At 40.9% G+C, this 14687-nt stretch overlaps 1 protein-coding gene across 1 annotated transcript; it reads left to right on the top strand.

Annotated features, from left to right (window-relative positions):
• Positions 1–12452: 12452 nt before the first annotated feature.
• Positions 12453–14472, top strand: LOC135573339 (zinc finger protein 658B-like; the record flags this gene model as incomplete). Its single annotated transcript, XM_065022387.1, is given in 1 exon segment — positions 12453–14472. A coding segment is annotated over 1 exon segment (1359 nt), but the record flags the coding sequence as incomplete, so codon positions are not given.
• Positions 14473–14687: the final 215 nt, after the last annotated feature.

The raw sequence follows: 14687 nt of genomic DNA, 5'->3' as shown, positions 1-14687 counted from the left end.
TGCTGAGACAATCCACCCCCAGGTTATCCAGCTTATCAAAAACCATACCGACAGTAACATCTGTTACCCCAAACAACTCTGCTGCAGTTTACAAGATAACTTTAAACCTGGTATTTCTGCTTTACACAATCCAAGATGTTGATAAGCTAACCAATGAATGCTATGAAGTAAATTGTATTCACTATTAAAGAATCCTTTGTCACAGCATATTTATGGGCACAAGATTTCTGAACAGGCCTCGAAACCATGTCAGGACTAGTAGAAAGACCAGTTCTGACAGTAGGTCCTCTTACTACAGGACCAGCCATGGAAGCTCCATCAGTCTGACAGTAGGTCCTCTTACTACGGGACCAACAATGGAAGCTCCATCAGTCTGACAGTAGGTCCTCTTACTACGGGACCAGCCATGGAAGCTCCATCAGTCTGCACTGTAGTTCCACCAGTCTGTCTTACAGCCTCTGCATATGATACATCAAGACAGATTCTATATCTCTGAGCATCTCTCTGCACCTGGCATCCACCAAATGCTGCTCTTTGTCCTCCACACAATTGCAACACTTAACTGTCACATTGCTCCAACATTCAGCGTAATCAAGTTCCCCACCACACTTGGCACATCTTTTCACTCAACAGCTACATGTCCAATTCTTTGGCACTTAAAAATACTGTGATGATTCACCGTTGCTGATCCAGTTTCAACTGTTCTGCCTGCTGTCATGGAACCCTGACCTGTTCACCAGACGTCCTACCTGTCCCAGACCTGCTGTTTCCAACTCTCTAGAGACAGCAGGAGCAGAAGAGAAACTCTCAATGATCGGCAATGAAAAGCCAACTGACATTTACTCCTGAGGTGCTGACCTGTTGCACCCTCGACATCCACTGTGACTATTATTATTTGACCCTCTTGGTCATCTATGAATATCTCCATCCAGCACAGCCAGAAGAGGACTGGCCACCCCTCAAAGCCTGGTTCCTCTCTAGGTTTCTTCCTTGGTTCTGGCCTTTCTAGGGAGTTTTTCCTAGCCACTGTGCTTCAACACCTGAATTGCTTCCTGTTTGGGGTTTTAGGCTGCGTTTCTGTACAGCACATTGTGACTTCTTTAACCCTCTTTCCTACTGATCAACCTTTAGGCTTCAACCACTCTGTCTCCCTTCACATGTTCTTTAACAATATCATCCATGGACATAGATATTGGGACCGCAGAGATTATTACTCCCTTCAATTTAGCATAAACTCCAGGGTCATGGCTTCTGAGCATCATCCCATTATGATTTCCCATTTGAAGAATCTTCCCTTGCTGAACCTGACTAGTACAAGATATTAACAATCTACCAATTTCAATATTTTATTTCACCTTTATTTAACCAGGTGGGCTAGTTCAGAACAAGTTCTCATTTACACAGATGCAGCCTAGTTTAACTTCACCTCTTTTTATGGCCTTGGTTAATCAGATAGGGCCTCATTTACACCCTGTGGTTTCCTCAAACACCATCCCAACTTTCCACTCGGACACATTATTACTCTAGCTCCCTACCCTGGGCCTCTAGTTAATATACTACATGCACCCCTGCTTCCAGTATCATTATCTCTGTTCTTCCTATGTCTTCCCACTACAGAACATTCACATACTAGGCCCTCATCCTCCCACTCCATATCAAAAGAACTGTCCCCCACATTGATCGCATTCCAGCACAGCTGTTGCTTCTCAAACTCTCCAATTCCATTGTGTCATTGGTGCAAAACCCATTGAGGGCCAATTCTCATCAGGTGTTCCTTTCAATTAAAACCTAGACAATCAGATGAGGGGAGTTCCTTTCTAAATAGTGACCTTAATTCATTAATCAAGTACAAGGGTGGAGCGAAAACCCGCAGACACTTGGTCCTCCATGGAATGAGTTTGATACGTGCTCCGATTCATCCGCATTAATCGACGCCATTCCATGCAGTTGGCCTCTCTCACCAAATGGTGAAGGATAACTTCAGTTAGCTTCCCTCTATTTTGACACTCCATCACACAGCCTCATGTCGCCATTTCACCACGAGCAAACTCCTTGAAAGACGACCGAAACCGTTGAAGCCGCCATTTGACATGCCTCGTCTGAACCATCCTGATCTCGCGAGCTTACATTAACGAAACAGTGTATGTAAACTCGCGAGAACAGGATGGTTCGGACGAGGCTATTTAACAGCTCATAAACAACATTTTACACAAAACCAAGAACATGTACAAACGACCTCAAATAAGTGGAATCTTTATGAAATGACTTTCACGAAATTATGTACATACACTCAGATAAACCCAAAGTCTAGTTATGTGATTTGTAAAAAAAAATGTACACGTTCTTCACTCACTCAGTTTGACCCCAAAATAACACATACAATTAAAACCTTTACCAAACGTGATAATACATTGACTGATTTGTTACCTATCGTATTATATATTCTCTCGACATTAGCAAGTTTAAACATGCTATTACATACCTACAATGATACATTTGAAACGGACACAACCACTATCGACAAAACAACACAGTTCTGTCATTTCGACCCGGAACTTCCTGTTCCCCACTACGACATTTTTTGTATTTTTGTATTTTTTTTTATATCAAATCAATACATAAAGCACATGAGGGAACACAAGCATACATAGATTATAAACAATAGACAATCGAGCTAGGGGGTACAATATCACATTACAATTACACAAGGACCTTAAGGGACATGCATATACTTACAATTCTAACAGCTTTTTTTGTTAGTAGAGCATTTAACCGTCTTAAAATACAGTTAAATGTCCTTTTGTAGGGTACGAAAATGTGGTTTTCTGTTTGGAAATTTACATTTGTGTATATGAAATTTGGCCAAAAGAATAATTAAATTAATTACAGAAAAATGTTTCAGCTTATTTCTATTGTATGTAAAGAATCCAAACAGTACATCTCTCCACAATAGTGTAAAATCTTCATAAATGTGTTCAATTATAAACCTACTGATGTCTTGCCACAGTTTTCTTACATGCATACAATGCCAAAAAAGATGCACAACTGTTTCTGGGTGGTCATTACAAAAGGAGCAATTTGAGTTGATGTTTTCCTTAAACTTCTTCATATAGTGGTTGGCAGGATAAATCAAATCAAATCAAATCGAATTTATTTATATAGCCCTTCGTACATCAGCTGATATCTCAAAGTGCTGTACAGAAACCCAGCCTAAAACCCCAAACAGCAAGCAATGCAGGTGTAAAAGCACGGTGGCTAGGAAAAACTCCATAGAAAGGCCAAAACCTAGGAAGAAACCTAGAGAGGAAACAGGCTATGTGGGGTGGCCAGTCCTCTTCTGGCTGTGCCGGGTGGAGATTATAACAGAACATGGCCAAGATGTTCAAATGTTCATAAATGACCAGCATGGTCGAATAATAGTAAGGCAGAACAGTTGAAACTGGAGCAGCAGCATGGCCAGGTGGACTGGGGACAGCAAGGAGTCATCATGTCAGGTAGTCCTGGGACATGGTCCTAGGGCTCAGGTCAGTTGAAACTGGAGCAGCAGCATGGCCAGGTGGACTGGGGACAGCAAGGTGTCATCATGTCAGGTAGTCCTGGGGCATGGTCCTAGGGCTCAGGTCCTCCGAGAGAGAGAAAGAAAGAGAGAAGGAGAGAATTAGAGAACGCACACTTAGATTCCCACAGGACACCGAATAGGACAGGAGAAGTACTCCAGATATAACAAACTGACCCTAGGATAATATTTATGAATAATTTTAAAGGAAACTTCCTTAATTTTGTTAACAAGTAGGTATGTGTGTGGCAACATCCAAACTTTTTTCTAACAGATATTATCAATAAATCCATTCCAATAAGGCATGACATAAGGTATAGATACAACATCCTGCTGAAACAAGGATCGTATTGCTCTGTTGTTGAATGGACCAAAAGAGAAACAAATCTTTCCTACTGATGAGTCAACAGGGTCAACAGAAGGTAGGCTCTGAGGGTCAGGTCTTGACACGTTCCTGAATAACATAGCAACATATATATATATTTGTGTAAACGTCAGTACACCAGAGGAGAAGATGACGCTGTTGCACATGTCGTAGTTGGGAACAGGAAGTTCCGGGTAGAAAACCACAGAACTGTGTTGTTATGTGGATAGTGGTTGTGTCCGTTTCAAATGTATTATTGTAGGTATGTAATAGCATGTTTAACCTTTCTAATGTCGAAAGAATATATAACATGCTAGGTAACAAATCCGTCAAGGTATTATCACGTTTGGTAAAGGTTTTAATTGTACGTGTTAATTTGGGGTCAAACCGAGTGAGTGAAGAATGTGATTTAAAACGATGATTTTTCAAGTCACTAGACTTTGGGTTTGTCTGAGTGTATGTACATCATTTCGTCAAAGTCCACTTTGAGTTCGTTTTTACATGTTCTTGGTTTTGTGTAAAATTATGTTTATGAGCTGGTAAATAGCCTCGTCCAAACCATCCTGATCTCGCGAGTTTACATACACTTGTTCGTTCATGTAACCTCGCGAGATCGGGATGGTTTGGACGAGGCTGGTCAAATGGCGGCTTCAGCGGTTTTGGTCGTCGTTCTAGGAGTTTGCTCGTGGTGAAATGGCGACACGAGGACCAAGTGTCTGCGGGTTTTCGCTCCACCCTTGTACTTGATTAATGAATTAAGGTCACTAATTAGTGAGGAACTCACCTCAACTGATTGTCTATGTTTTAATTGAAAGGAAAAAATAAAACCCGCTGAGACTCGGCCCTCAATGGAATGAGTTTGACACCCATGAAACAATTGAAATGGAGAGAGAGTTTGAGAAGCAACAGCTGTGCTGGAATGCGATCAATGTGGGGGACAGTTCTGATGACATGGAGTGGGAGGATGAGGGCCTAGTATTTCAATGGTCTGTAGTGGAAAGACATAGGAAGAACAGAGATAATGATACTGGAAGCAGAGGCGCATGTAGCATAGTAACTAGAGGCCCAAGGTAGGGAACTGGAGTAATAATGTGTCCGAGTAGAAAGTTGGGATGGTGAGGAAACCACAGGGTGTAAATGAGGCCCTATCTGATTAACCAAGGCCATAAAAAGAGGTGAAGTTAAACTAGGCTGCATCCGTGTAAATGAGAACTTGTTCTGAACTAGCCTACCTGGTTAAATAAAGGTGAAATAAAAAATAAATGGTAGATTGTTAATATCTTGTGCTGGTCAGGTTCAGCAAGGGAAGATTCTTCAAAAGGAAAATCATAATGGGACAAAGCTCAGAAGCCATGACCCTGGAGTTTATGCTACATTGAAGGGAGTAATAATCTCTGAGGTCCCAATATCTATGTCCATGGATGATATTGTTATAGAAGATGTGAAGGGAGACAGAGTGGTTGAAGCCTAAAGGTTGATCAGTAGGAAAGAGGGTTAAAGAAGTGAAAGCTTATCAGTGCTGTTGAGGTGTTAGAAGGTTTTGTCTGGAAAAGTACAGAATAGGATTCCTTAGCTTCAATGTCAGAGATTTTGACCCAGCCTCCTCATTCAACCAATCAAATGTATTTATAAAGCCCTTCTTACATCAGCTGATGTCACAAAGTGCTGTCCAGAAACGCAGCCTCAAACCCCAAACAGCAAGCAATGCAGGTGTAGAAGCACAGTGGCTAGGAAAAACTCCCAAGAAAGGCCAGAACCAAGGAAGAAACCTTGAGAGGAACCAGGCTATGATTGGTGGCCAGTCCTCTTCTGGCTGTGCTGGGTGGAGATTATAACAGAACATGGCCAAGATGTTCAAATGTTCATAGATGACCAGCAGGGTAAAATAATAATAATCACAGTGGTTGTCGAGGGTGCAACAGGTCAGCCCCTCAGGAGTAAATGTCAGTTGGCTTTTCATAGCCAATCATTGAGAGCATCTCTACCGCTCCTGCTGTCTCTAGAGAGTTGAAAACAGCAGGTCTGGGACAGGTAGCACGTCCAGTGAACAGGTCAGGGTTCCATAGCAGAACAGTTGAAACTGGAGCAGCATGCTGAATCATCACAGTGTTTTTAAATGCCAAAGAATGGGACATGTAGCTGTTGAGTGAAAAGATGTGCCAAGTGTGGTGGGGAACATGATTACAGTGAATGTTGGACCAATGTGACTGTTAAGTGTTGCAATTGTGTGGAGGACACACAGAGCAGCATTTGGTGGATGCCAGGTGCAGAGAGATGCTCAGAGATATAGAATCTGTCATGATTTATCAAATGCAGAGGCTGTAAGACAGACTGGTGGAACTACAGTGTAGACTGATGGAGCTTCCATGGCTGGTCTCGTAGTAAGAGGACCTACTGTCAGACTGATGGAGCTTCCATGGCTGGTCCCGTAGTAAGAGGACCTACTGTCAGACTGATAGAGCGTCCATGGCTGATCCCGTAGTAAGAGGACCTACTGTCCGAACTGGTCTTTCTACTATTCCTGACGTGGTTTCGAAGCCTGTTCAGAAATCTTGCGTCCATAAATGCACTGTGACAAAGGATACTTTATATTGAATAATGTGTACTTCATAGCTTTCATTGGTGAGGTTATCAACAACTTGGATTGTGTAAAGCAGAAATACCAGGTTGAAAGTTATCTTGTAAATTGCAGCAGTTGTTGGGGGTAACAGATGTTACTGTCAGTATGGTTTTTGATAAGCTGGATAACCTGGGGGTGGATTGTCTCAGCATGATATAGACCCCAATGTTTGCAAACACAGAAATGGATCTATTGATATAGTTTATTGGGGGGTGTGGGAGGGTTTTTGGGGAAGGGGAGGGTGTGGTAGAAGTTAATAGGGATTTCTTGGTTTATTTTCTTAGTACTGAATTAGACAGACATGGACCTTAAAGGTTTGTTTGTGGACCTCCATGATACCATAGGAGGTCTGCATCAACGGACTTCAGTGCAGGTAGTGCCTCATCAGAGAGAGAACATTTCAGTTGCTCTACAGTTCTGAAGCTGAATGTAATGATTATCAGTTCTTTACATGTGTACTAATATTCAGACACATTCAGTTGTTTCTATATTTATCTATAATTCAGTGTTTTCACATGGGGCTTAAAGTAAATCAATATTACTGCTTGAAAAAGGAAAAAAAAAAAAAGTCCTTGAATTTGACTTGCTACTGTAGGAACCCTGATAGTTCTTAATATGGTGTAAACGAGAAATACTATTTTTTTCTGTGAGTGAAATAATACAGTGAAGACAAGGTTATTCATAAAATAGTACATAGTGCTGCCTGAAACATACTGCAACCTTGTACTAAATGGTTGTTGAGTCATTTATGCATTTATGTGAATTTAGAAAACCTACTATAGATTAAGTGCACTTATGTTGTGCCATTTAAAATGTGTACTTTGTGTCTAATGTGATCTAATGTTTTGTCAAGTATTATCTACCCGATCTACTGAAATTAGATAATTGAACAAGGAAAAAGATAAAATATTTTTACAGAATAAAGTGCCAGAACTGTCAAGAAAATAACTTTTGTGCCCATTTGTCTTTATTACTACAGACCGACTCAGATTAAGTCTGAGGCCGTTAACGTCAACAGTGAGGACAAACCAATCTTGTCACTCTCCTTCCACACTGAGTAGAAACCTACAGTCACTGGGTACTGATAGTGACAGTGGAGCCCAGTTTGCACTGCAGCATCCAGAGATGGCATCAGTGACCCTGGAAGACTGCAGTCAAACACTGGAGCTGAATGTCAACATTAAAGATGAAGAAGTGGAGGAGAAGATTAGGACAACTGTTAGTCATGGTAAGAGCTGGTTCTATCTATAAGTTATCTTCATATATTAGACCTCCATAAGTTATGACCAGACTATTGCTAGGTTGAATTCTGTAATTCTGACATCACACATCCCTGAACAACTCAAGACTTCCCAGCGAAGCAAAAACATTTTAAACTTGTAACGCCTGCCTTTGCCCACACATTGTCTCAAGAACGTTGAAAATGTTTAATACCCTCAATCACCAAGTTAGACATAGCTCATTTCAAAATAGGCCATGGCATCATCACTGTCAATATTGAATGATAATTCTTCACGTTTTACCAGTGAAATGACCAAGCTGCGTCTGCATGCCAATCATTTGATCTCAATCAGTTTCATGGGAATATGCATTTAAATCTTCTTGGATTACTGTTTGGTTAGAAAATTAGAGCAGATGGTGTTAAATTAAATAGACTTCCTGTATTTTGTTTTCATCAAAGCACATTCTGGCTCATGACGCGATGTTGAGTTTGGGACGATTCAGCAAACCATCCTAAAATCTCGTAAGAAATTCGGTTTTTGTTGTAACAGTAATGTTATGCTATAATATCTGGTTATGTGGGCTGCTAATTAATCATTAGGTGATCGTCCAAGACATTGATCTGACTTTACTAAACAAACACCATTGTGGCGGCGCATCGCACTATGAGGTCTACCTGTGTCGATTCTAAGATTCCTGGAACTACCGAAAGTGGTTAAATTCACCAAAAAGGTGTTTTGATGTACATAACCTGCAAATGTGAAGATGATTGCGTTCAACCCTGTGTAGATCAGTCAATTCTTAACATAAAGACTTTAAACTCAGGATTCTGTAAGAGGCTACCCCAAAGAGGATATGTGTTCACGTTCAGCTTCCTGTGCCCACCGGAAGTGCCTTAAAATGGTGTCATAGGTGCTGTTTCGGGGGGTTAAAAAGATCAGATCTTTTCAAAACTTCATATGTGTTACTAGGTAACCCTCATGAACTGTAAATCAGTCATTTCTCCCAACAGATGTCAAAGAAAAACCTCTCACATGCACATACACACACACACCCAGCAAGGATGGAGTGACAAAGTGAGGTGTTTAAAGACACAGAGTGCCTGCATTGGCATTTCCATAATCTCAAGGCCGTGCCGAGTTCAACGAGATGCCCCACTTGACTGTAGCTCGCTCGGTCTAAGCATAGCAACCATGAGAAAAAGTAGGCCCAAAATGAAGCCTGGCCCTAAATTTAATTTGCTTTTGGGTGACAGTGAGAGAACCGTTAGGGTAAGAAACACAATTCGTACTCTTTTGCCTCACAACATTTGGTGATGCAGAAACGAGAGAACATGTTTGGCTGTTTTTATATATATATAATAAGGGCATCAGTCAATTGAAATGAATTAGGCCCTAACCTGTAGATTTCACAAGACTGGGCAGGGGTGCAGCCATGGGTGGGCCTTGGAAGGCATAGGCCCACCCACTTGGCAGCCAGACCCACCTCAGGTCCTGGGCTGACGTTGTTACACGTGGTCTACGATTGTGAGGCCGGTTGGATGTACTGCCAAATACTCTAATAGGACATTGGAGGCAGCTTATGGTAGAGAAATTAACATTCAATTCTCTGGCAACAGCTCTGGTGGACATTCCTGCAGTCAGCATGACAATTGCACGCTCCCTCAAAACTTGAGACATCTGTAACATTGTGCTGTGTGGCCTTTTATTGTCCCCAGTGTAACCGATGTGAAATGGCTAGCTAGTTAGTGGTGGTGCGTGCTAATAGCGTTTCAATCGGTGACGTCACTCGCTTTGAGACCTAGAAGTAGTGGTTCCCCTTGCTCTGCAAGGGCCGCAGCTTTTGTGGAGCGATGGGTAACGATGTCTTCGTGGGTGACTGTTGTCTGTGTGCAGAGGGTCCCTGGTTCGAGCCCGGGTATGGGCGAGGGGACGGACTAAAGTTATACTGTTACACCAGTACAAGGTGCAACTGTGTAATGACTATGCCGTTTAATCAGTTTCTTGATATGCCACACCTGTCAGGTGGATGGATTATCTTGGTAAAGGGAAAAGGCTCACTAACAGGGATGTAAACATATTTCTGCACACCATTTGAGAGAAATAAGCTTTTAGTGTGTGTTGGAACATTTCAGATTTTTTTTTTCAGCTCATGAAACATGGGACCAACACTTTACATTTATATATTTTTTCAGTGTAGTTATGCATTACTGTCCTCTCCATGTTCGGCTGGAATTTACCCTGAAAAGGATTTGAGAAATATGATTGGTTGAGGATAGGCCTACGTCTCGTTTTGCGCTGCACAGAATGACTATTGTAGCTGGAAACAGATGATTAAAAAATAAATATGGAATATCTACATAGGTGTACAGAGGCCCATTAGCAGGCAACCATCACTCCTGTGATCCAATAGCATGTTGTGTTAGCTAATCCAAGTTTATCATTTTAAAAGGCTAATTAATCATTACAAAACCTTTTGCAATTATGTTAGCACAGCTGAAAACTGTGGTGCTGATTAGTGAAGCAATAAAATGGTCCTTCTTTAGACTAGCTGAGTATCTGGGTCATTTGTTGGTTCGATTACAGGCTCAAAATGGCCAGAAACAAAGACCTTTCTTCTGAAACTTCTGAAATTTCTCACATGGTAGAGCCTTCCATGTGAGAACGAAACTGGAGATCCCAAGAAACTGAAGATCTTGTACAACGCTGTGTACTATTCCCTTCACAGAACAGCGCAAACTAGCTCTAACCAGAATAGAAAGAGGAGTGGGAGGCCCCGGTGCACAACTGGGCAAGAGGACAAGTATTTTAGAGTGCCTAGTTTGAGAAACAGACGTCTTACAAGTCCTCAACTGGCAGATTCATTAACTGGTACCCGCAAAATACCAGTCTCAATGACAACAGTGAAGAGGCGACTCCAGGATGCTGGCCTTCTAGACACTATTCTGGTTAGAGACTGTTTGCGTTATTCTGTGTAGAGAGTAGTACACAGCGTTGTACGAGATCTTCAGCCGTTTCCAGCTACAATAGTCATTTACAACATTAACAATGTCTACACTGTATTTCTGATCACTTTGACATTATTTGAATGGATAGAAAATGTGCTTTTCTTTCAAAAACAAGGACATTTGTAAGTGGCCCCAAACTTTAGAATTTATTCATTTATTTCACCACTAATGGTAGTGTATTTATTTATTTATTTATTACCTTTATTTAACTTCCTTTACATACTGGTTATTGTCCGGAATTTCAGATGACTGAGTAAACTGTGATGCAAAGTAAACTGCCCAGAAGCTAGTGATTTAGAGGAGATGCATATTTATTTTTTTTATTTATTTTTATTTCAGCCTTTATTTAAGCAGGCTAGGCTGAGAAACAAGTTCTCATTTGCAACTGCAACCTGGCCAAGATAAAGCATAGCAGTGTGAACAGACAACACAGAGTTACACATGGAGTAAACAATTAACAAGTCAATAACACAGTAGAAAAAAAGATTATGTGCAAAAGGCATGAGGAGGTAGGCGAATAATTAAAATTTTGCAGATTGACACATATACTTGATTGCATTGGATAGAAAACACACTGAAGTTCCTAAAACTGTTAAAATAATGTCTGTGGGTATAACAGACCTGATATGACAGGTGAAAACCTTGAGGAATATTTTTAATTTTTGAGGTCACAGGTTTTTTCAATGCTTGCCTATGGGATATACACATAGATAGGACCCAGATAGCAGTTCCTATGGCTTCCACTAGATGTCAACAGTCCTTAGAAAGGGTTTCAGGCTTGTTTTTTGAAAAATGAAAAAGTATTTGTAGTTTTTCCAAGGTGTCCCCCATTACAAAAGTAGTCATGTTGCACGCATCAACGAGAGTGCGCTCTTCGTTATTTATCTTCTCTATTAAACACACTATTCTCCGTCTGAAATATTATTGTTTATTTGGATATTAGAATACCTGAGGATTAATTAGAAACATCGTTAGACTTGTTTGGACAAACTTTTCCGGTAACTTTTTGGATTCGTTTGTGTGCATGTTGAACAGTGAATTACTGAATCAAGCGTGCCAACTAAACTGACAGTTTTGGGATATAATGAAAGACTTTATCGAACAAAAAAACATTCATTGTGTAGCTGGGACCCTTGGGATTTCAATCAGAGGAAGATCTTCAAAGGTAAGTGATTTATTTAATTGCTGTCTGTGATTTTGTCACGCCTGTGCTGGTTGAAAAAGTATTTTGATGTGGGGTGCTGTCCTCAGATAATCGCTTGGTATGCTCTCTCCGTAAATCCTTTTTGAAATCTGACAACGCAGTTGGATTAACAAGAAGCTTTTAAATTATGTAAGACACTTGTATTTTCATGAATGTTTAATATTACGATTTTTGTATTTTGATTTCTTCTAGGTTCCTGCTTTCTAGGGAGTTTTTTGTGGCCACTGTGCTTCTACATCTGCATTGCTTGCTCATTGGGGATTTTAGGCTGGGTTTCTGTTAAGCACTTAGTAACAACTACTGATGTAAAAAGGGCTTCACACCAACTGACTGGTTCTTCTGATGTTCACACAGGATGCCATGTTGAGACATTCTCTACATCCAGAGATCAACAGCAGGAAGATCAGAGAGCTAAGAGGTCTCATCACTGCCCACATTGTGAAGAGATTTTCCCATTTCTATCAAAGCTAAAAATACATCTAAAAAATACACACAGGAGAGAAGCCTTACTCCTGCTCCAACTGTGGAAAATGTTTCAAAACAACAACTCAGCTAAAACTTCATCAGAGAACACACACAGGAGAGAAGCCTTATTACTGCTCTGACTGTGGAAAACGTTATAAAACATCAACTCAGCTAAAAGTTCAGCAGAGAACACACACAGGAGAGAAGCCTTTCTTCTGCTCTAACTGTGGGGCGAGTTTCTCTCATCTGGGCACCTTAAAATCACACCAACGTATACACACAGGAGAGAAGCGTTACGTCTGCTCTGACTGTGGAACTAGTTTCTCTCAATTTTCCCACTTAAAAACACATAAACGTGTACATATAGGAGAGAAGCCTTACCTCTGCTCTGATTGTAGAAAATGCTTCACAACATCAACTGATCTAAAAGTTCATCAGAGAACACACACTGGAGCGAAGCCTTATTCTTGCTCTGGCTGTGGAAAATGTTTTAAAACCTCAAATGAACTAAAAGTTCACCAGAGAACACACACAGGAGAGAAGACTTACGTCTGCTCCGACTGTGGGAAGAGTTTCTCCCAATTGTATACCTTAAAAACACATGAACGTATACATTCAGGGGAGAAGCCTTACTCCTGCTCTGGCTGTGTAAAATATTTCAAAACGTCAACTGAGCTAAAAGTTCATCAGAGAACACACACAGGAGAGAAGCCATATTACTGCTCTGACTGTGGAAAATATTTCAAAACATTAAATGAGCTAAATGTTCACCAGAGAACACACACAGGAGAGAAGCCCTTCTTCTGCCCTGACTGTGGAACTAATTTCTCTCAACTTTCCCACTTAAAATCACATGAACGTATACATACAGGGGAGAAGCCATACTCCTGCTCTGACTGTGGAAAATGTTTTAAAACATTATATGAGCTAAAAGTTCACCAGAGAACACACACAGGAGAGAAGCCTTACGTCTGCTCTGACTGTGGAAAGTGCTTCACAACATCAACTGATATAAAAGTTAATCAGAGAACACACTCAGGAGAGAAGCCTTACGTTTGCTTAGACTGTGGAAAGAGTTTCTCTCAACTTTCCCACTTAAAATCACATGAACGTATACATACAGGGGAGAAGCCATACTCCTGCTCTAACTGTGGAAAATGCTTCAAAACATCAACTGTGCTAACAGTTAATCAGAGAACACACACAGGAGAGAAGCCTTTTTACTGCTCTGACTGTGTAAAATGCTTCACAACATCAGCTAAGCTAAAAGCTCATCAGAGAACACACACAGGAGAAAAGCCTTACTCCTGTTCTGACTGTGGAGTGAGTTTCTCTCGACTTGATACTTTAAAAACACACCAACATATACATTAAGGAGAGAAGCCATAGTCCTGCTCTGCCTGTGTAAAGTGCTTCAAAACAGCAAATGAGCTAATAGTTCATCAGCGACCACATGCATGAGAGAAGCCTGCTTACGTCTGCTCTGACTTTTGGGTGAGTTTCTCTCACCATAGCAACTTAACACACCAGTGTAAACACACAGGAGAGATGCCTTACCTCTGCTCTGTGGAATGGTGGGCGTGTAACTCAAACTTCTAGCCAAAGTTTGAGTGTTTGAATCTCATCAAGGAGGACTTTAGCATTTTAGCTAATTAGTAACTTTGCAACTACTTACTACTTTGTAGCTATTACTTAGCATTTTAGCTTAGCATGCAGCTACTTAGCATGTTTGCTAACCTTTCCCCTAAACCCATTTAACTCTACCTTAAACCCCTCACCTAGCTAACGTTAGCAACAACAAATTGGAATTGGAAACATATCATACATCTTACACGTTCGCAACATATTGTATGAATAACAATGCGTAAAATAACATATGAATTGTAATTCTTAACATACGATACGTCCTACAAGTCGTATTATACTGAACAACAATCTCAACGCAACAATTTCTAATATTTACAGGTTGTATAAGGAAATCAGTCAATTTAAGTCAATGAGACCCAAATCTACGGATTTCACATGACTGGGAAGGGGCTCAGCCATGGGTGGGACTTGGGATGGCATGCCCTGCCAATAAGAAATAGTTTTTCCCCACAAAGGTCTTTTTTACAGAAATACATTTTATTCAGCACCCCCCCCCCCCCCCCCTGCCTTACTTTTCTTGAGTAAGGCAGCTCCAAAATGCAGGTCTTCAGCCTTCTGTGGAGGTGGGGCAAGCCCGCAGAAAATATGGAGCTTTGCGCCATG

Source organism: Oncorhynchus nerka, linkage group LG2 (genome assembly GCF_034236695.1).
Source record: "Oncorhynchus nerka isolate Pitt River linkage group LG2, Oner_Uvic_2.0, whole genome shotgun sequence".
Taxonomy (NCBI): Eukaryota; Metazoa; Chordata; class Actinopteri; order Salmoniformes; family Salmonidae; genus Oncorhynchus; species Oncorhynchus nerka.
Note: the sequence above shows the minus strand (reverse complement) of the source record. Positions and strands in the feature narration are given on the sequence as shown.